Source organism: Rhinatrema bivittatum, chromosome 8 (assembly GCF_901001135.1).
Source record: "Rhinatrema bivittatum chromosome 8, aRhiBiv1.1, whole genome shotgun sequence".
Classification (NCBI taxonomy): Eukaryota; Metazoa; Chordata; class Amphibia; order Gymnophiona; family Rhinatrematidae; genus Rhinatrema; species Rhinatrema bivittatum.
This window is the reverse complement of record NC_042622.1, coordinates 239,289,757-239,310,704: the sequence shown is the minus strand read 5'-3', so window position 1 is coordinate 239,310,704 and position 20,948 is coordinate 239,289,757. Positions and strand designations below refer to the sequence as shown.

Sequence of the window (20,948 nt, the reverse complement as noted above, 5' to 3'; positions counted from 1 at the left end):
CATACTCATCCGACCCACTGGAACTATCTCCTGATGAAAATTTCTCCCTTTCTCCTTGATTTTATTATCCATCCATAAGTATACTTTGTTGGTAGAATAATCATGTTGGTCTCTTTTAAATTTCTTAATTTTAGCCTCTTTAATAGTGCTACGGAAATGGTCTAATGTTGTTTAAAATCCATTCAACTTCTCATCAAAAGCTGGTAATGTTTGGATGGCTACTTGAACTTCATTAATCTGTGCTTTAACTTCTTCAACGTGTCTTTTGACCCGGTTTATAATCAAAAGCATCAGATCCATGGAACATTTGTTTAATATGGATAACCATAAGCTAACAAATTCTTGGTCATCTGAAAACAATATGGGTGCCTTCTGTATTCTAAGGTCTCTCGGTATTATCTGTTTTATATACTCTATGAGAGTTATACCGTGTAAATCCAACATGATTAGTTTTTTGTTTAAACGCATCCAGTTATCCCATTGCTGACTTTCACTTGATATGGTCTCTTCCGAAAATAACGATGCCTCCTTTCGAATGTCTGCAATTTGTTCCTCTGTTTAGCTAAAGATGTTTTTCCAAGTATCCATGGTGACCTTATGTTAATTGTATAATCTCCTATTATATGACACTAATATCTAATCTAGAGATCACTCACCCAGGTTTTACTTTACTCAATCTAAACCAAACATTCACCTAGTAAATGTATCCTTTCAATCAAATGTTATTGCCGTACTCTATGCTTCATTGCTTATTAATAAATTTATTATGAGGAAGGATGGTGGTTTCATATTTTTACCACTGGGCACTCTCCATGTTGCCTCTCCTGTTTAATCATTAACTCACCTTCCAACCTCCATTCATTAATCCGACCACATATCATGACACTTGAGTCATATAGCCATATACAGACTCATAAGAAAACTTAATTTGAAATTATTTTTTCAGAACAGCCTCACTGAGGTTCCGGACATATCAATTGTCAAGCCAAAATCTCACTGGGACCCCCATGTGAAAACATTTTTACAGCTAGTGCAGTCTTTTCCACAACAAAAAAACCAGTGGGTTCACCAAAATGTTACCAAAGAACAAAGACAAGCATTGAAAATATTGGAAGAGATGGATCAGGTTTTGATTAAACTCGCTGATAAATGTGGAGCCATTGTGGTACAGGATCATGAGACATACAAGAAAGCAATGATAGAACATTTAACCCAAGCAGGGTATTATAGCGTCATTGATCAAGAGCCCACATTGATGTTGAAGGATAACATTGAAAGCTTGTAGAGAAGGCACAATATTTAACCACAATGGAGAAAACATTTTTGGTGCAAAGTGAACCTAGGGTACCAGTAATATACGTGGTCCCAAAGATTCATAAGAATTTAATTAACCCACCAATCAGATTCATAGTATCCTTGAATGGATCTATATTGGAACCTCCGGCCATTTTTATTGATCGTCACCGTCAGACGATGGTGACAAGTAAACATTCATATTTGAAAGATACAATATATTTTTTGAATATTCGCAAGGAGGTTAAAATAATACAAGGTTCTACACTTTTGGTTACGATGGACATCCAATCGTCATATACTCAAATACCCCAGCAATAGGCGTTGGAAGTAGTAACTAATGAAATATCACACCTTGGGGGGCTCAAAAGAATACCAGAACAGTTTATCATTATACTCACTAAATTGGTTTCGTTTAACAATTATTTCATGTTCAAAGAGAAAATATATCATCAAGACCATGGCATCCCAATGGGGTCATCGTTGGCACCAGCAGTAGCCAATCTATATGTGGCAGCAGTGGCGGATTCCTGATGAAGACCGGCCTGGGGATTTGCTGCCTAGGCCGGCCCAGGAGATACCACGTGGTCTACCGAGCGTGGCTCTGTCACGGCCGCACTCGGCAGTCCATGTGACTAGTGCGACTGGCCCACCGGGGGATGCCCGATCCCCCGATAGGCCAATCTGCCCCTGTGTGGCAGATTACAAGGCTAAATTCATATATATGTCAGACTGGTGAAGATATATTGAACATTGGTACAGATTTATTGACGATGTCTTTTTTTGTGTGGTGAGGTACTGAGGAGCAATTAAGTACATTTATGCTGTGGATTAACACACTGGATATTAATCTTAAATTCACACACAACCAGAGTAGAGAACGAATCGCTTATTTGGATGTGGAATTGTGATTACAGGAGAAACATTGCACACCACGGTGAACAGAAAACCCACTGACCGAAATAACCTGTTACGTTATGAAAGCCACCATCCAATAGGGTTTAAACGGGGACTTCCAGTATCCCAGTTCTTTTGGATATGTCACATTTGTACCATCCTCACTGAACTTAAAAATCAGGCAGAATTATTGAGCCAAAGATTTCTTGAGAGAGGGTATCCCAAGAGTGTGGTGAGAAGGGCCTATAAAAGGGCTAGGTACAGCAACAGAGAAGATTTATTACAGTATAAACCAAATAAGGAACAAGACAGATTGGTGTGTGTACTTCCACAAAGCACTTCCACCTCAGCCATTATAGGATCAATAAAAAGGCATTGGCACATCGTAGCATTGCATGGTATCCTTGAAGAGGAACCATTAATAGCTACAAAGAGGGGGTCGGAATATACGGGACAAAGTGGTGCATGCCCAAGTAAGAGATATGACAATACACAGCAAATGTGGGAAATGATTGGCGTGTCACACCACACTCGAAGGACCCACATGGACACATCCAGAAACAGGATACATAGTGTACAGAAATAAGGACACAGAGTGTACTGCTAAATCAGTCATTTATGTCATTGTGTGCCCCTGTTCAAAGGTTTACGTGGGCCGGACCAGCAGAACAATAAGAGCGAGAATTACCGGGCACTGGTCCCGTTTAAACACTGCTACTATGACAGCACTGATTGTCCAACATTGCATAGAAAAAAGCCACACATTTGATCAATTAAGGTGGACAGTCATTGAGAGGAGTGGAGACAAAACAGTGAACCGAACTTTTTTGAACTACCGAGAGCAAGCCTGGATCTTTAAATTACGCACAGAACAACCTGGAGGGTTGAACGATCAACTCGATTGGATGTCACTATCATGAAGCTCTGTGATTGGTTACGATAGTATTCATTGATGATTTTAAAAAGGAACAGGAGAGAAACAGTGGAAGAGAACCATCAGAATAGCGATGGGCGGAGGCTTTTTGGCATGGAAAAAGGAGCAGTAGCAGTTTTTTTGTGAAATTCAGCTTTTTGAAAAAAACCCCAAAAACAGAGAGACAATTCCTAAGGAATTGTCTCTGTTTTTGTCTTAATACCATCCTTCCTCATAATAAATGTATTAATTATATATATATATATATATATACACAAAAAAAAAAGAAAAACCAAGTAAGATATATAGAGCAAATTTTATTGCCCAACTCAAAACATTTTTTTAAAGAAAATATTGATTAATAGACAGAGGTTGGAAGGCGAATTAATGATTAAACAGGAACGGCAACATGGAGGGTGCCCAATGGTAAAAATATGAAACCCATCAGTTAAATAATTAAATACGAGTGGTGTGTAGGAATTGGGTTAATTTCCTCTCTTTTTTTTAAATTTAAAAATATGAAACCACTATCCTTCCTCATAATAAATTTATTAATAAACAATGAAGCATAGAGTATGGCAATAACATTTGATTGAAAGGATACGTTTAGCAGGTGAAGGTTTGGGCTAGATTAGATTGAGTCTTATTCCCCACAGGCATCCCTAGGTTAAAGTGAGAAGACAGTGAAAATATGCTTCCCCCCCCCCCCCCCCAAGCCCTCTCTCCTAGCAATGCAAGGGACCAGCTTAAAGCAAATGGCAAAGAATGACCTTTTCACTGACCACCAGGTAAGCCTTCTTCCTGAAGTCTCCCCCATCCAAGCTGTAGATTCTCTGAGAAGAAATGACCAGGCCTGCAGAATCATTCGGGAGAGTGGGAGTGGGGGAGTTCCAGCAGCCGTTTTGCTCCTGGAGAAAGCAGGAATCTGGTAAGCACTGGCACCTCTTAGAAGACCAACAAAAACCAATGTGCTAGTACCTGAGGGCTGGAGGACCTTGCAGGCTTCCCCACATGTGGTTCGGCAAAATCTATGCCAAGGTCATTTTGTTAGCCCTTTGAAAGATCCTCAGGAACATCAAGGCTATTAGTATTTTGTAGTATTTGGTCCAATCTAAACCGATGTTCTGCAAAGCTTTTGAATTCCTAAAAATGCAGGGTTAGAGGAAAGTTGACCCAGAGTCTCGAGTGACGATTTTGGAAAAGCGGAATATACAGATTTCTAATTAAACTCAATGAACACAGACTGAGCTGAGACCCCTGAAAGAGATGCTGACGGGGTGGGTGGGGTGGGAAATGAGGACCCCATTCCAGAAAATTGTGATCAAACCTTGCAGTAGAAGTGAAATTGAGATTCTTCAAAATCTCAATTTTGGGGGGGGTACCTAAACCCAAACCCTGAAACCCCCCCCTCCGCAGCCAACTCAGTTTGCCCATCTGCTAACTAGGCAAAAATGATTGCAGTTTTGCTTTCAGAAATCAGCAGCGCCGTCTCCACGGATGTGGCTGCACGAGTATTTCTGAAGTGTTGGAACTGTGAAAACTGTGTAATCCCATGTGGCGAAGAGGCCGAACAGCCGGTAACTACAGGGCACTTTTCATATTGTGCCCGGACTCTGCTTTTACTCCACCTGTGCTGCCGTCCGCCCCCACCTCTGGAGCAGCAGCGGGCTCCTGGCTCTGGCTCTGGCTTGGCTCGTTCTTTTACCTGGAGCGGCCAGCGCCCCCCGGAGGACGCCGGAAGGACTGCAGGACCACTTTAACTCTTGGTTCTTTGTCAGACCTTCAAGGCTGAAGACTTAAGGACGGAGCAGCCACATTCTGCCTCCTCGGATTCCTGCAACGTGCCCCAAAGCCATCCTGGCACTCCATCAACCCCTCCCCCCCCCCACCTTGGTTTTATTTGGGGGGGGGGGGGGTGCCTCTGATTTCACTGCAGCCCTAGGTGGAGCCGGAGCTGGACAGCGCCAGCAGCCGCAGAAAGCTTCTGGACTGGATGGATCCTGGAATTTCTTGCACTGTGGTATTTATTTTATTTTATTTTTCAACAACGCATACCCCGCATAATCGGTCCAAAGCAAAACACTGCAAGCAGTTGATAATGTGATGGTATCTTCTGTTACTCCAGTCTTTGGTGAACCCAATCCGTGCATTCCCAAGGCCTGGCTACATTAAGTAGTGCAAAATATAGGAAACGCGGGGGAGGAATTTCACACTCCTTTTTCTAAATTGCAAGCAAGCTGTGGATATTAATTTAGACCCAGGGCACGCTGTGGGGCAAACAGAGCCCTGGGTGCAGGTCGTTGATGGCCCCCCTGCCCCAACCGATCCCAGCCCCTAGTGGATGGTGTCCATTAGTGGGGGAGGGGTTGTATGAAAGTTTTCTTTACAAGTGAATGGCAGCAGCAGCAGCAGCGATCTCTCCCTTCCCTGCCACTTACTGCCCCCTCCTTCAGTATGTGCCTCTGCCCCCCGAGCAAGCTGCTTCTCTCTGGCTTTCTCCTTCCAGCCCGTTTGCTCCTCCCTTCTGCACTTCCGGCCCTCCTTGCGGCTGATCCTCCCGGAGCCCTCAGGTCGCCCCCTCCTCGGGAGCTCAGAAGCAGCGCACTTACCTCTTTGTTGCAATGAAACGCTCAGGCCAGTTGTCTTCCTGGTAGCCTAATGGTCTGTGACGGTCCTGATTCTACTTACTCACTCTCCCTGTTTTATTTGGAATTTTATTCTGTACGTTATGGTTGTACCCCGCCCTGAACATTGGAAGGCGGGTAATACATATTTGAAACAAATCAATCAATAAATCCTCAGAATCCACTCGCCTGCCTCCTAAGCACCTGCTTCCTACCTTTCCCTTCCTCCCCCCCCCCCCCCCCCGCATCTCCCTCCCCAATTGCTGCCACTGTTGCCACCACATCTGCCCCCCTTCCCCCCCAGCATCTCCGCTCCCAATTGCTGCCACTGTTGCCACCACATCTGCCCCCCTCCCCCCATGTTCCCCTGCCTCTCCAGGTAAAATACCTGCTTAGCAGCCGAGCCACTGGTGGCCATTATTCCCTGGGAGCAGGCCCAAAACTCAGGGGCCGGCTCTTCCTGTATGCTGATTTTTATGAGAAGATTAAACATGCTGGCAGGGCTGGCCCAGGTGGAGAGGAGTTGGCAGCATGGGCTCCCACTGCTTCCCCATCTGGGCCAGCCCTGCACTGGGGCTGGAGCTGGGTCTGTGCTTAAGGATCCCTACCAGATTGCAATGTGTATGTAATGCCCCCCGGTGTTGGTGGTGATCCCAGCTGGCAATGCCCCTCGTCACATAGTGCTCCAGGCAAACCGCCCAGCTTGTACCCACCCAAAAGCTGGCACTGGTTACGCTTATTAAATGTCTTTGCCCGTGGGCTGGAATTGGGCCACTCCAAGGATTTGGATGTTCTCTGTTTACTTCCTGTGGGGAGGGGTGTGTCAGTTTGTAGCCTGATCCCATCGACTTCCCTGAATAAGTTTAGGGGGGACAGATTTGATTCCTCTAGGAGTCTGCTACATGAGTGGAGAACAAATATTTGTTCATTTGGGAATCGATGTCTGGATGGTGCTGCCCCTGTAGGTGAAGAAGATTTTGGAGAACTGACGTAACAGCCTGTAAACCTACCAAAGAAATAATGTAGAACAAAACAACAACAACAACAACAACAACAAAAATACAGGAAACTGATGGAATTCAACCAGCTGCATAGAAGGTGAAAACTATGGCCTTTACCTTTGTTTTTGGGTTTTTTTTAAACATTGTTCACTTTTCCAGTTGCCCCGATCACTGCTAGCACAAAATGTTTTCCTTTTACCGTTGTGTGTCTGTATTCTGGCAGGGGGACTTTGGAATGGATGTAATTAATTGTGTGTCTGTTTGCTGGTGGTGCTGGGAGGGGGTGGAGAGGGCACAGGGCTGGTACGAGAGTATTAGGTGTCATTCCTTACTGTCAGCAGCTCCAGCATGGCGCTTCCTTCCTTCACAGCACTGGCTCTGGCATAGGATCCTCTTCAATGTCTTCCCTCCTCCCCCTCTGCCCAGCATCTCTTCTTCTCTTTTCTTTTCTCACCTCCCCACAGCATCTCCCTCCCCTCCATGCCCAGCATGCCAGCGTCATCCAAATCGCTTTGCCCTCTCTCTGCAGTGCTAGCATCCTCTTTCTCCACTGTTCACTCCATTCTTATCCACCCAGCACTCTCTCTCTCGCTCCACTCTGTTAACTGCTCAGCTCAGCCTCTTCTCCCTCTCCACCCCCTACCTGCTCAACACCTCACTTTCTCTACCCCACCATCTGTTCAGCAGTCTCTCTCCACCTCCAACCCACTCACCACCCTCTCTCACCACCCTATTACCCACCCAGTACACTCTTGCCATCCCATTACCTCGGCACATTCTCCTGCCACTCCCCCCTCCCCCATCCAGTACATTCTCCCCCACCCCACTAACCACCCACCCAGCATTTTGGCATCCTTTCTGCATCCCTTACCCATCCGGTACACTATCTCTCCCCCCCCCCCCCTCCCAATGTGGCAGCTCTGGCCTCTTCCTGCACTCTTTGGCCACTGGCAAAATGTGTTCCACCAGCTGCCCCACTCCTGGGCCTTTTCTTCAGCCACTGGCAGGATTTGGGGGATGGAGTCTGCCAGACACCAGCAGTCCTGGACCTTGCCCCAGTGGAATTTTGCTGCCTCCAAAATCTTATCATTTCAGATGACCACTTAGTTCATCAAATGGAAGTACCAGTCCTGGGGGGGGCAGCTTCCAAAAAAAGCTCTTCATCGTTGAAGAGCAGAATCTGTTTTATTCACAGCAGCTAATAATAGTTTTAGCATGAGAGAGATAAAAGCCAGACAGGTGCACAGTTATCCACAGGAACCCTGGTGCCAGTTCCTTCCTGGCATCCCCACACAGTGTGAGGGATTAAAGACAGGAGAGGACAACTTGGAACCTCAAGAAATTGGGTTTCAAGAGTCAAAACATTGCAAATTAAGCCAAAATGGTTTTTTTTTTGGGGGGGGGGGGGTGGTGTTTAGCCCGACTGAACTTTACCCTACAAATTTCTATTTATAACTCTGGAAATAGATGTATTCCAGTTCTCCTTATATGAAGATTAGTTGGGGTTTTTTGTTTTTTTTGAAGACTGCTAATTTAGTCAGGCTAAACTTTCCTCCCCCAAATGTCTCTTTTCTGTTTTACCTTTATATATATATATATATATATATATATATATATATATATATATATATATATATATATATATATATATATATATAGGTCAAAAATGATAGGCAATATATTATCTCCATCTGTGTTAACCATATATTTTTCCGGGGTCTTTGAACCCCCTAAAATCACACCTGTAAATATAAGACCGCAAAATTTGTATCCAAAATGTTCATGGAATTCCATCGAATTAAGTATTCAAACCCTCTCTTGTATAATAAACCTTCCACGTACCTTATTACAAGTTGAAAATCCCAATCTTTAAAATGGAGTCATGCGCTCAACTAACGCTTCAGTATTACGCTATCGTGAACAAACACGAGGTAAACCTTATAGCGTATTGGTTTGATTCAAAACTATCCCGGCTATCCGCTGCCATTACGGTTTACACAAATGCTGAAAACAAATAGAAAGCATACCTAGTATTTCACAACAATCTCCTTCTTATATTGCAGAAAAAAGTAACAACGCTCACCTTCTCCGTCTTATAACCGCACATCTCCTTCAGTACTGCTTCATAACGAGGCCTTCACTGCCGACCTGACCATTTATACTCCTCCCCTCCCTCCTGATATATCCAATCCTACAACACGTCCTGATGAACGTCCAATCGCTCCGCGTCTCTGTTAAGGCACAAATCCCTGTTCCCGATCAATATCTCCAATTGGCGGTTCCACACTGTCTGCCCAGAATTCATTTATCAATTCCACCACTAACTGCCCAGAGTTTATTCACGATGTATATTTTAATAGAAATTATTTCTATCCTCAAATTCACAGTGAACAATACTAAAGACTTATATGTATTTTAATGGAAATTATTTCTGTCCCCATGTTCACACTCAACAATACTAAAAACCTTTGTGGTTCCTGCTGCCAATTAATATCTCCAAACCTTGATGTTACCACTAACTGCCCTAAATAATTTTAGAGTTCACCTTGACCTAAATGATCCTCTTACCTGATATACGTCCAATAAAGCTAAACATCTATTTATAGCCAATCAAACTAAAAATCTATTAGTACTCCTATTAGCTCCACACACTCCATTTACATGCAACAAAGACAACTTTCAACCGGAAACCCAGTCAAAGGAGATCAAAATGCCCCCATACTGATCATGCATTCATACAGCAAGAATACCACATCATGACCAATTACCTCATAACCTTTGAATACAACTGTACTGATCATTCCTATCATTTTATATGAACGCTTCCCATTCAATCATTACATTGAGCCCCTTCGGCACTATAGTTTGCCAATAATAAATAAATCTCTGCTCAGTTTGTCGTAAATCCTGGGAAATATGTCCACTCCTCCGATTTTGGTGCTGTTGTAAAATGCAAAATTTTAATTGATCTTCTGTATGTCCATAATCTTGCCAGTGTTTAACCAACGGAGATTCAGTTTTACCAGTGTGTATACAGCTTCTGTGTTGTATAATACGAGTACGTATAGGCAGTTTGGTTTGACCAATATATAACTTATCGCAGGGACATATAATAACATATATAACCCTGTCTGTGCCACAATCAAAATGTTTTCTTAGAACCTGTTTATAAGGCATAGTGGGATGCTGAAAACTTTGTGTTACTAGGACATGCTTACATACAGAACAGCCCTGGCAAGTAAATTGTCCAGGTGTTTGTTCTGTATCCTTCTCTGGTATATCTGAGTGCACTAATAAATCACGTAGGCTACGTCCTCTGGTTCGAGCGAAAAGAGGTCTACTTTGTAAACATTCATGGAAAGTTAAAACATGCCAATGTTGTAGTATAATGTCTTGGATCTTGTGAGTTCTTTGAGAAAATGGTAGTACACATACTATCCGGTCATCTTCAACCCGATGACGGGTTTGGAGTAATAATGCACGGTCTGCATATAGCCCTCGTTTATATGCTTTCTTTATTGTCTTGGAAGGGTAACCCCTTGCCAAAAACTTATCCCGCATTGTTACTGCTTGTCTTTTACATTCTTCAATATTGACACATAAACGTCGTAATCTAAGAAACTGACCTACTGGAATATTTGTCCGAAGATTCTGTGGGTGGAAACTATTGAAATGTAACAAATTGTTGCGGTCAGTTGATTTAACAAAAATCAATGTGACCAATTGTTGGTCCTGTTTAACACCTGCAGATCCAGAAAGGAGATAGATCTTTCATGTACAGAAAAAGTGAATTGTAAATTTGAATCCAATGCATTCATCCATGACTCAAACTCAACAAGGGCTTGTAAAGTATCTGTCCAAATAAAAAATATGTCGTCTATAAAGCGAACCCAAAAAGGAATACTAGGCCAATAGGTTGACGAATATATATACTTCTCCTCAAACTTAGCGACATACAAACAAGCTACAGAGGGCGCATGGTGGCTCCCATGGCCGTCCCCTGTATTTGCTGATAGTACATTTCCTTATATCTGAAAAAGTTTTTGTTAAAGCTATCCTTGCTACTTGAGTAATAAACATAGCCTTTTTATCTGAGAATGCATTCTCTCTCAAAGATTCTTGAATCACACATAAAGAATCCTCTGGGGGGATACTAGTATACAGTGATGTAATATCTGCTGTAAATAGTAAACCACGTATCCTCAACATTAGTCATGGATTGAATACGTAAGATGAAATCTGAGGAATCCCATATATATGAACGACTCATCTTCACCAATGGATTCAAATAAGAATCAACATATTTTGAAAGAGGTTCCAATACTGAATGAATGCCCGAAACTATCGGGCGTCCCAGAGGCGAAACCAGAGATTTATGGATCTTCGGAACCACATAAAAAATTGGTGTATTTAGGTAGGGTTCCAATAAGAAATGTTTTTCTTTTTTTTATTTCAATTTCTGAATTTCTCTCCTCCTCAGAGTGTGCTTTTTCTGATCCACTCCTTTATGTTCAGGTAGGAGTGTGTTCGGTATAAAGTTTTTTATTATACATATAATATATGAATTTAACATAATGAATTATTTAACATATTTAATTAATAGTTCATAAAGATTTAATATATGTTTAATGATAAGAAGAAGATTGGATAATATTCATGTAATTTGTGGATATATTACATGTTTCAAATACATGGGTTTGTAATATGGGGAGAGTAGCTTATCTCAACATTGTTTCATGTATTATAGAAATACGAGGTGGAAGTGATAATTTCCTGTTGATGTTTGGTCTCATCAAGTAAATTCCCCTGAAGAAACCAGGTTGGCGAAACGAGGTCCTTGTTGGGATAGAAGATAAAACCATCTGAATGGAATACACCACTGATAAAAGAAGATAGTAATGAGATTTGAGAGGTTTAAGAGTTAAAACTATATAATTACAGTGGTGTTTCCATCATAAAAGACCAACCACAACATTAACACATTTAGGAAATGTAAAGTCCATTCAGGGTAAGATTGAGGTAAGAAGTAGGACAGTGTTGAGGGCTACGATTATTTGGGCTCAAAATAATATCTAGTGGTTATTGTTATTAGGTGCAAATAAAATAATCAATGATGTATTAGGGACTGATTTCATGAAATTTATACTTTCATTGAATTTTCAATAAAACAGTAACAATTTGAAGAAAAACCACACTTTTGGAATGATTTATTGGTAAACGTGAGTGCTTGTTTCTTCCCCCTTAGTTTTATTTTGGGTTTTTTTTTGCTTATATATATATATATAAAAAATAGGAAGATTTGTATTCAGGATTATATAATAAATAGGAAGATTTGTATTCAGGATTATATAATATAATAGAATGTTTATTATATATTTTTTATTAGTAAAAATGAAAAGTTATTACAAGTTAGTTACAATCATTTCTTTTATAGGTATAATTTGTATTATATTAATATTGTGCTCAGTTATAAGTATTATAAAAAACAGAAAAAGCAATATCCCAGTCAATTCTTTTCCTTTGTCTTCCCGGGGAGAAGGTAAGGGGTACAACGTAATAATGTAGTTGCACACCTCAGCAAACATGCTAGCCTTCTCCAGGTGTGAACAACCCTTACCTCATGGTGCCGGGATACATATTTTCCTTTGTCCTGTCCCATCCTTGCATCCCTCTTGATTATTTTTATCATTTATTTCCAATGTATGCACAATTTCTTCTTTTCCCTTGTACAAAGGGTACAAAAGTTCATAGTGAATCATAAATGCCTGCATGTGTTTGCATGTATATATTTTATTACCTCTCTTCTTTACATCCCCCTCCCCAGCATCTGCTTCCTTCTATGGTATTCTCACTTTAGTATTATCAAAAATAATCCATCACTCATAGAGGCCTGCACATACTCTGCTTGTGCCTCTTGGCGCCTACTTGAAGGGAACAATGAGTATTTACTCCCATATTTATCACTTCCATTGTTCTTGCTTCTCACATCCACAAATAGTACTTGCAAAAACAAGCACCACTGTGGGAGTAGGGCAAGAGTTAAAGGGTCATTTCTCCAGGTATGTCTGGATATATATCTCCTAGGGGGATTTGGGGAGGTTTAGATCGATCTGATGAACATTCTTTATGCATTTACTGGAAAACAGACTGGTGCATCTTGGCGGACCAGAGTTGCCCACCCCTAGAAGAAAGTAACTTTCAGAACTGTCTTATTGTCCTGTCGACCTTGGAACAGGGGAGTCTTCTGTTCCCTGGACCCCTGTGCGGTGAATAAGTTACAGAAGTAGAACATCTGAATTGGGATGGGATGGGGAGAAGAGACCATGGTTTGGATTTAATTATTGGCTTTCCCAACTCCCTGCTCAAGGTGAGTTATAATTCAGATAGAGTAGGTAGGTCCCTGGCTCAGAAGGCTTATAATCAAAGTTCGTACCTGAGGCAATGGAGGGTGATATCAAGGTCATGAGGCGTATCAATGGATTCAAATCTTGGCTTCCCTGGCTCTCAGCCCACTGGTCTAACCATTGGGCTACTCCTTCGCTCTATGAAGTCAACTAAATAACATTTTTCATCAGCACCTCCTTCTCTCTAAACCTATTTATCATAAAGACAGATATACAGATTTTGATTGCTGTAAAAAGTACTGTATATGAACTACTTTTTCTGGGGGAGGGAGAGCATGGAGGTATAATACTTTATTATAACTATGTGCTCCTATGGGTTAAATAATTTGCCACATCAAGGGAATGGTACCAAACTGCCCCACCATCTCACACAGTCTCTTACTTTTGTCTCAAGAGACACTCTGCCCTCATTTTCTGCCAAATTGCTCCCAATGCCCTTAATGAAGCTAAGTGGTATTAAGAGGCCTTCCCAAGAAAGCCGATATTGATGCTAATTCTGGGAGATAAACTGCACAATTTTACAGCAGGCTTGAAAACCAGGGGCCCAGGACAGAAACAAATCTTTTACATATGCCAGTATTGCAGTTCTGTACATCTGGGGAAGAGAATTTAGAAGTGAGGATTGGAGGCAGGAAGGGTGATGTATAGGCTGAAGGAGTCTTGAAGACCTAATTTCCAGATTACCATGGATGAGCTCCGTCAGTCCCTGTTGGATGTCCCTCCTCCACTGACTCCAAGATTGGGATGTGTTAGGTGGACAATACTAACTAGTGTTCTTCCTCCCCTCTTCCCCCCTCCCTGGCTACGGCACTCTTTAGTTGTTTGTGTTATACTGATTCTTTAGAGTCTACAGTCCACCTTTTACATGCTTGTGTTGGTCCTACAGCTTTTGGATGACAATCATTGCAGCAGCTTCCCAATTTACTTAACTCCGTAAGACTGGGAACAGCTAAATGGGGAGTGGGGAAATATGACATAGTAGATGACAACAGAAAAAGGCCAATTGGTACATCCAGTCTGCCCAGATATTCTGGTCCCCAGTGCTAAGGATATATCACAGTTGCCAGCCACAGAAGTTTGACTGCTTGGAGGATGTTGCTCCTTATCCCAGTCCAAAATTGTTTCTTCATCTTTGATTCTCCATCATTCTATGTAGTTGTATACAATTTTCTACACCCAAACTAACATCCATCAGCTAATCTCACCTTCCCACACATAGTAAGGCCATTTCCCAAATCTTCAGCCTGTTAGGTCCTCTTGGCTTGCCAGATAGTACCTGCCCACCATGGATCGCCAGGCACCAACTTGGTTGGTTTTGAGGAATCATGGTCTACTAGTACCAACCCAGCTCTTTCATGGCCTGTTATGTAATCAAATGTACTCAACCTCTCCACCCTGTTCCTGCCACTGCCTTCCGATTTTCAGAAGTGTGTTTGTGAGGAAGGAGCTAACTAAACTTAAAGTAGATAAAGCGATTGGGCTGGATGGGATACATCTGAGGGTACTAAGAGAACTTAGAGAAATCCTGGCAGCTCCGCTGGCTGACCTTTTCAATGCTTCTTGGAGTAGTTCCGGAGGACTGGAACAGGGCGGATGTGGTTCCTATTCATAAAAGTGGAAGGAGGAGGCTGGGAACTACAAACCAGTTAGTTTGACTTCTGTGGTGAGAAAACGAATGGAATCGCTACTAAAACAGAGGAGAGTGCAATTTTTGTAATCAAATGGATTGCAAGATCCGAGGCAGCATGGTTTTATCAGAGGTAAATTTTGTCAGATGAATCTGATCAATTTCTTTGATTGGGTGAGCCAGGGAGAGTGCTAGACCTAGCATAGTTTGATTTCAGCAAGGTCTTTGGCATGGTTATGCACATAAAACTTACAAATTGTGCACACTTGGTATGAATCCTAGAGTGACTGACTGGGTTAAGAACTGGCTGAGTGGGAGGCGACAATGGTTAGTGGGAAATGAATTTTCTCTAAGGAAGGGGTTATTACTAAGTGGTGTGCCTCCTTGGACCTGTTCTTTTCAACATTTTGGTGAGCAACATAACAGAAGGGTTGTCGGGAAAGGTTTGCCTTTTTGCCAATGATACCAAAATCTGCAACAGGGTGGACAGCCAGGAAGGAATGGAAAACATGAGGAGGGATCTAGCGAAGCTCGAGAAATGTTCTAAGTCTGGCAGCTAAGATTTAATGCTGAAAAACATAGAGTAATGCTTTTAGGATGCAAAAACCCAAGGGAAAGGTACAGTATTGGAGGTGAAATTCTTCTAAATACAAAGGAAGAGTGGGATCTGGGGGTAATTGTATCTGATAAACTTAAGGTTGCCAAACAGGTGGTTAAGCGATGGTAAAAGCCAGAAAGATGCTTGGCTGCAAAGGGAGAGGAATGGTCAGCAGAAAAAGGGAGGTGATATTGCCCCTGGTGAGACCTCACTTGGAATACTGTGTACAGTTCTAGAGACCACCCCTTCAAAAGGATATAAACAGGATGGAGTTGGTCTACAGCGTGGCTACTAAAATGGTCAGTGGTCTTCATTCTAAAGCATATGGGGATAGACAAAGATCTAAACATGTATATCCTAAAGGAAATGGTATGATAGGGGAGCTATGATAGAGACATTCAAATATTTCAAAGGTTTCCATGCACAGGAGATGAGCCTTTTTCAAAAGAAAGAAGGCTCTAGAACGAGGGGTCATGAGATGAGGTTGAAAGGGGGTAGACTTAGGAATCATCTTAGGAAATATTTCTTTACAGAGATGGTGGTGGATATGTGGAACAACTTCTGAGTGGAAATAGTGGAGACAAAAACAGTATTTGAATTCAAGAAAGCATGGGATAAATACAGGGGGTCTCTAACAAAATGATGGGCATTATAATGCTAAATTAATTGGTCAGATGAGCATATTGGATGGGCTATATGGTCTCTTTCTGCTGTCATGTTTCTGTTTCTATATCTGACCTCAGAATCATTAAAACAAACAAACAAACAAACACACACACACACAATAAACCTTGGTGGGGGGGAAAAAAACCACAGAAGAAGATAATGCAGGTTCTAACTACTGACTGTGAGCACCAATACTTTAGTGATATTTTTGCATTGAGAATAACATCTGATCCATACTCTGTACACACTCTACCCCCAGTTTGAGGGTAAGACCAAGAAAGCAGCTGCAAACAGATATTTTATTTGCCATACTATTAAAAAAAAAATTCCCGAGGCCCAGTAAAAATACATTTTTTTACGGTGGTCCTGGCCCCTGCTGTAGGATGTTCACTAATTTAGCAGAATGTGGTACCTTGCTTGGACTTCAATCCTGTGTTGGTAGAATGGGATCATTAAAAGATAATCTGTGCAAAAGGTAGAATGAAGCTGCTCTGAGCACTTCTATGCAGCCATCACCCAGGTCATATCACACACATTTTCAAAATCAGCAAATGGATTAAAAGTAGCTCTCTGCTGCAAAATCCTTTTAAGCAAACCAGGATCCCCAACCCGCAGCAATCACTCTTGGTCTATATGGAAAGACCCAAAGACTGGATGGGTCCTGCCACCTACCTGTTGCAGATGAATTGAAGACTTCAGGATCTTAGTACAGCATTTGGCAGGAATCTCCATTTCCATCCACGAGAAGTCCAGGTCCTCAGCACCATACATTATTTTATTGTGGGGTTAACAGAGACGATTTTATCTTTGCACTAAGGCACCCTAGTCAGGAAGCAGACAGCCCTGGAGGTGCTGAAGTATTCTTCTGGGTTGCTTTCCAGGCACACCCTAGTTTACAATGTTGTTGGTTTTCTCCAATTTTTTTTTTTTTTTTTTTTGGAGGAAGGGGAGGGAGCGAGGTTGGACAGGTTGTAATTGCTTGTTTACAATTACAAAAAAAAAAAGCCTTATCTTTTCCCTATCCCTCTCTTATTTCCTTTCCAGGTACATCTTTCAACAGACCAAACAGAAACTGCAGCTACTGCTCCCGAATTCCCACAAATTCTACCCACACCCTACTGTGGGAGGGTGAGTGTCAGTTTAAAACATGCATTGATACAGACTAGGGCTGTCAGAAGGAGTCCTCTTTTCACCACAGCAAGACCCCACTCAAGATTTCTATGCGATAAAATTTTTTTTTTTATTGATTAAGAACAAACTAATTTGGGTTCCTTTACTGAACCATGCCCCTCTTTTCTGCACCCATATAAAATGTACATACTTTTTGAAAAGGGGGCCAGTTGGAAGAATCCTTAAATCTGTTTTGCAAGAGACACTCTAGAGCAGTCCTGGGAAACCCCCCCCCTGCCAGTCAGGTTTTCAGGATATCCGCAATGAATATGCATGAGAGAAAATGTGCATGTTCTGGAGGCAGTGCGTGCAAATTTTATCTCATGCATATTCATTGCGGATATCCTGAAAAGCCCGACCGGCTGGTGGGGTCCCCAGGACAGGGCCTGCTTCCCCCTGATCTCTAAAAGGCTGTGGACCATGCAAAAGGATCTCCTGCTTGGTGGACCTTGTGCTGAGCTTCTCCGATTGGCTAGGATTTGGACAGTTAGAGGTCGGGGCACAATTCTTGATCCCCGGAAGCATGCTCTTGTGCAGAATAGTCCAACCTGTAATGTAAATCATTTTGCCTTCACCATTTTTCACTTCACTTGGTCACAAAATTATTTTTGCATTCAAACATGATGGCTCAACTGAATAACGGTATACAAAACTCAACAAATAAATAAATAAATAAATAATTTCTCTTGGTGGTCTTACAGAACAATCCACACATCTGTTTTTTTAATTTATTTTTATTTTCTTTTTTTTTTTTAAAGCCCAAAAAGTGCAATCTATATTCTCCCCACACATTATAAAGACAACGATCATAGTACAATCTCTGGAATGTCACCTCTGTGCTTGTTTGGGTCTTCATTTTAGCTCATTCATCCCAGGCCAAAGAATGAAGCTAAAGCACAAACTGTTCCTCCATCAAGTGCCTTAGAACAGAACAGAAAAAGGAAACAGAGAACCCTACTTCCCTCTTTTCCCGATCCCAGGGAAGAGCAGCCCCCTTCTATAGCCTCCTTTTTGGTTTGAAACAGGCCAAAACGTAGAGAAAACGGGTTGACTGGCGCAGGGGACCGGAAGTCGATGCAAAGCAGCCACACAAATTGGCCATCTTTAGAAGGAAAAGTACTTTGCATTTGGCCATAAAAAGCCAAAGATAAAACGGTTTTTCTAGCCATTTCAAAGCTTTTTCTACTCTAATATCCTACAGCTGAGACGATGCCCTTCCTCTTTCTCTCACAAAATATCCCCCACCGCAGCCCTGGCACATGGGGCAGACCTCTATCCTACGCCGACTTCGGATGCTTTTGCAGAAAGAGCTTTGGCAAGGGGCCAGACTGTAGGATCCTTGTTGGCTGGAATTTAGCCAAGGACCCCAGCTTTAAGATTTACCATTCTAGCGAGAAAACACCAGGGTATCTTACTATCCTCTCTCTTGAGCCCAGAAGACTTCAGCTGGGCATCGTGTCTGAAAGACGGAATCCTGACTTTCAGCACCAGATGGGACATTTTAATTGACACACACACCTGGCATGGGGACAGACGTCTTCAGTCCAGCTGGCTTTTTTTTTTTCCCCCCTACATCCTATTCAAGGCTTTCTGATCCCTTCTCGCTCTTCCCATTGAAAGCTCAGGACTGCACAGCTTAACATGCTTTGGGAGAAGAGTTAAAAATAATAATTTAAAGAAATTAAATTTTTAAAAAATAAATAATTATAATAAATTGTATATATATAAATATATTTGTTTTTCCTTTTTATAAATATCTATTTTTTTTTTCCAGGTGCTGTCTGTGGAGCACTTTCGTCGCATTGACACATCCAGAAGAGGAAAGGGTTAACTTCTGTTAATAAATGCATTCGGTGCCCTCGGGATACTGTCTTTGAAGGCTCAATACAATCACTGGAGTTTGGAGATGGGAAAAGTGCACCCAACTGGCTGAGACTCCCCCAATCTGCCTCTTGCACATCATCTCTGGCCTCAGCCTGCCACTGCGTGATAGCCATAGCGAGCCTGTTTCACATCTTTCCACCCCCGAGATAGGCTTCTGTTTTCGCTTAGGTCTGCTCTCCTCCACTCTGTGTGGAGCCAGGAAGGGCAAAAGGAGAGAGAGGCCTTGCCATCTATTCAAGGTTCCCTTTTCAGACCAGATAGCCAAAGCCTTTGCCACTATTCTGCCACTGCATCTTGGAATTGTACTGCAAAAGCCAAAAGACGCCAACCCTTTTTTTTCCCCCGTTTGCAGGTTCAGTAGTTTTTGGTCATTCTTTAAAAAACAAACAAATGCCTAAAGGCTAGAGATGACGGGGCTCTTCCCCAGAATGCTTGAGAGAGAGAACCCCAGCTGTTCCCATGTCACTCATGAAACACAGAGGATGGTCGTTTGTACACAATGTTCAACCTCGTTCTCTCTTCCAAGGCCATCAGCCAACCCGCCACCCTCCCAAACCTGCTTCTCCTACCCCACACCCAACACCCCTGTGCAATAGAAAGAACTTCCCCATGGATTCAAACAAGTCCAATTAGTGCAAAGAAGGGTCCCCACTTCCTGTAAGCTCAGCCTAGCTTTGCTGCGGAAGGAAAGGTTTTTGTGTGCATCTCAAAACATCAAAGAACACTTGGATCTATTAAGATTTCTTTATAAATTCTTGGTCAAGAGCAAAACAAAACTTGGACTCAACACATGAGGGGAGAAGATGGGAAACAGGTCGACCCCTCTAAGCTTATTGTTTGTTTCTTCCCTTCCTGTCTGTGCTGAAGTTGCCGCCTGTCCTGTTGCCCATGCCCAGTTCAGTGGGATAGCTAAACACAGAGAATTTCGCCGCCCGGGCCTTCCTTGTAGACACGGCAGATATTTTCATATTGGCTCCATTTCAGTTTCTTTGGGAGCAGAGACAGCTTTAGGTTATATTTCCCACCCCCAGCACCAGACAGCTGTGACTTTACTCAAGGACAGAGAGATCTTTCAGGGAATAAGCCCCTGCATCTCTCTTCTTGCGGTCCATTAAGATACCCTTAATTATGTCCGAATGCAAATTACAAAGACTCCCAACATCTGGACAAGTCACAGAACTAGAGTACCAAGGTTGCATCTGTAGTGTCCATTACCAATGGTTCCCCTTGTACCCTGGACCACAGCTGCAGCATCTTTCAGGAAGAGCCCAGGTTGGGGCTGGGGCTGAACGAGAGCCACTCTGCCTACAGGACACACGTTACAAAAATCTCACCCCCACCCTCCGCCTGCAGCTTTCTAGGCAACCTAAAATGAGCACCCAGGAACATCACCCTACACAGGCCGGCAGCACCAATTCCCCAACCCTGGCCATTAAAAAGAAAAAGGACATTGTTTGGAAAGCTCTATATTGAGGCTGGAGTATACTTTGGTAGTCACCACAGCAGACACCACCAGTGAACGTGCTTGTAATGTTTTAACCCTCAGAGCAAGCACAGAACCTTCAAGCCAATCCCGGCTGATAGTTCTGTATCCTTCGGTCATGTCTCTCGTTTACATTCACATCCCCCCTCCCCCCGATGGTTGGGGGGGGGGGAGGGTCACAACTTCTAAACGCATTTTCCATTCGAGCTCCCAGCTCTTACAAACCATAAAATGCTGCATTGTGGTTTACAAGATGACACAAGGAGGGACCATAAATGACAGAACTACAGGACCAGGCGCACATGCAGCTATCAAAGCAAACTGCGACTGCTGGGAGACCCCACACAACCCATACAACTGGGAGATGGGGGGAAAACCAGCTTCAGCC

The 20,948-nt window shown here is 42.6% G+C and overlaps 1 protein-coding gene and 1 long non-coding RNA gene across 6 annotated transcripts in view; one reads left to right on the top strand and one right to left on the bottom strand.

Moving 5' to 3' along the window:
• Positions 1-4,887: 4,887 nt before the first annotated feature.
• Positions 4,888-19,089, top strand: LOC115098013. Its single transcript, XR_003858390.1, has 3 exons — positions 4,888-5,123; positions 17,068-17,151; positions 18,968-19,089. It is a non-coding gene; the product is annotated as an uncharacterized LOC115098013 (long non-coding RNA).
• ZBTB7A (zinc finger and BTB domain containing 7A) overlaps positions 17,326-20,948 on the bottom strand; it is a 50,662-nt gene continuing 47,039 nt past the window's right edge. For 3 of the 5 annotated variants that reach the window (XM_029614262.1, XM_029614261.1, XM_029614264.1), the window contains exon 5: positions 17,326-17,741. In XM_029614262.1, coding sequence (XP_029470122.1) covers positions 17,515-17,741 — 227 coding nt within the window. In that variant the 3' untranslated portion in view covers positions 17,326-17,514. The remainder of the gene's footprint in view (positions 17,742-20,948) is intronic. The other 2 variants (XM_029614258.1, XM_029614260.1) reach the window with 1 other exon arrangement.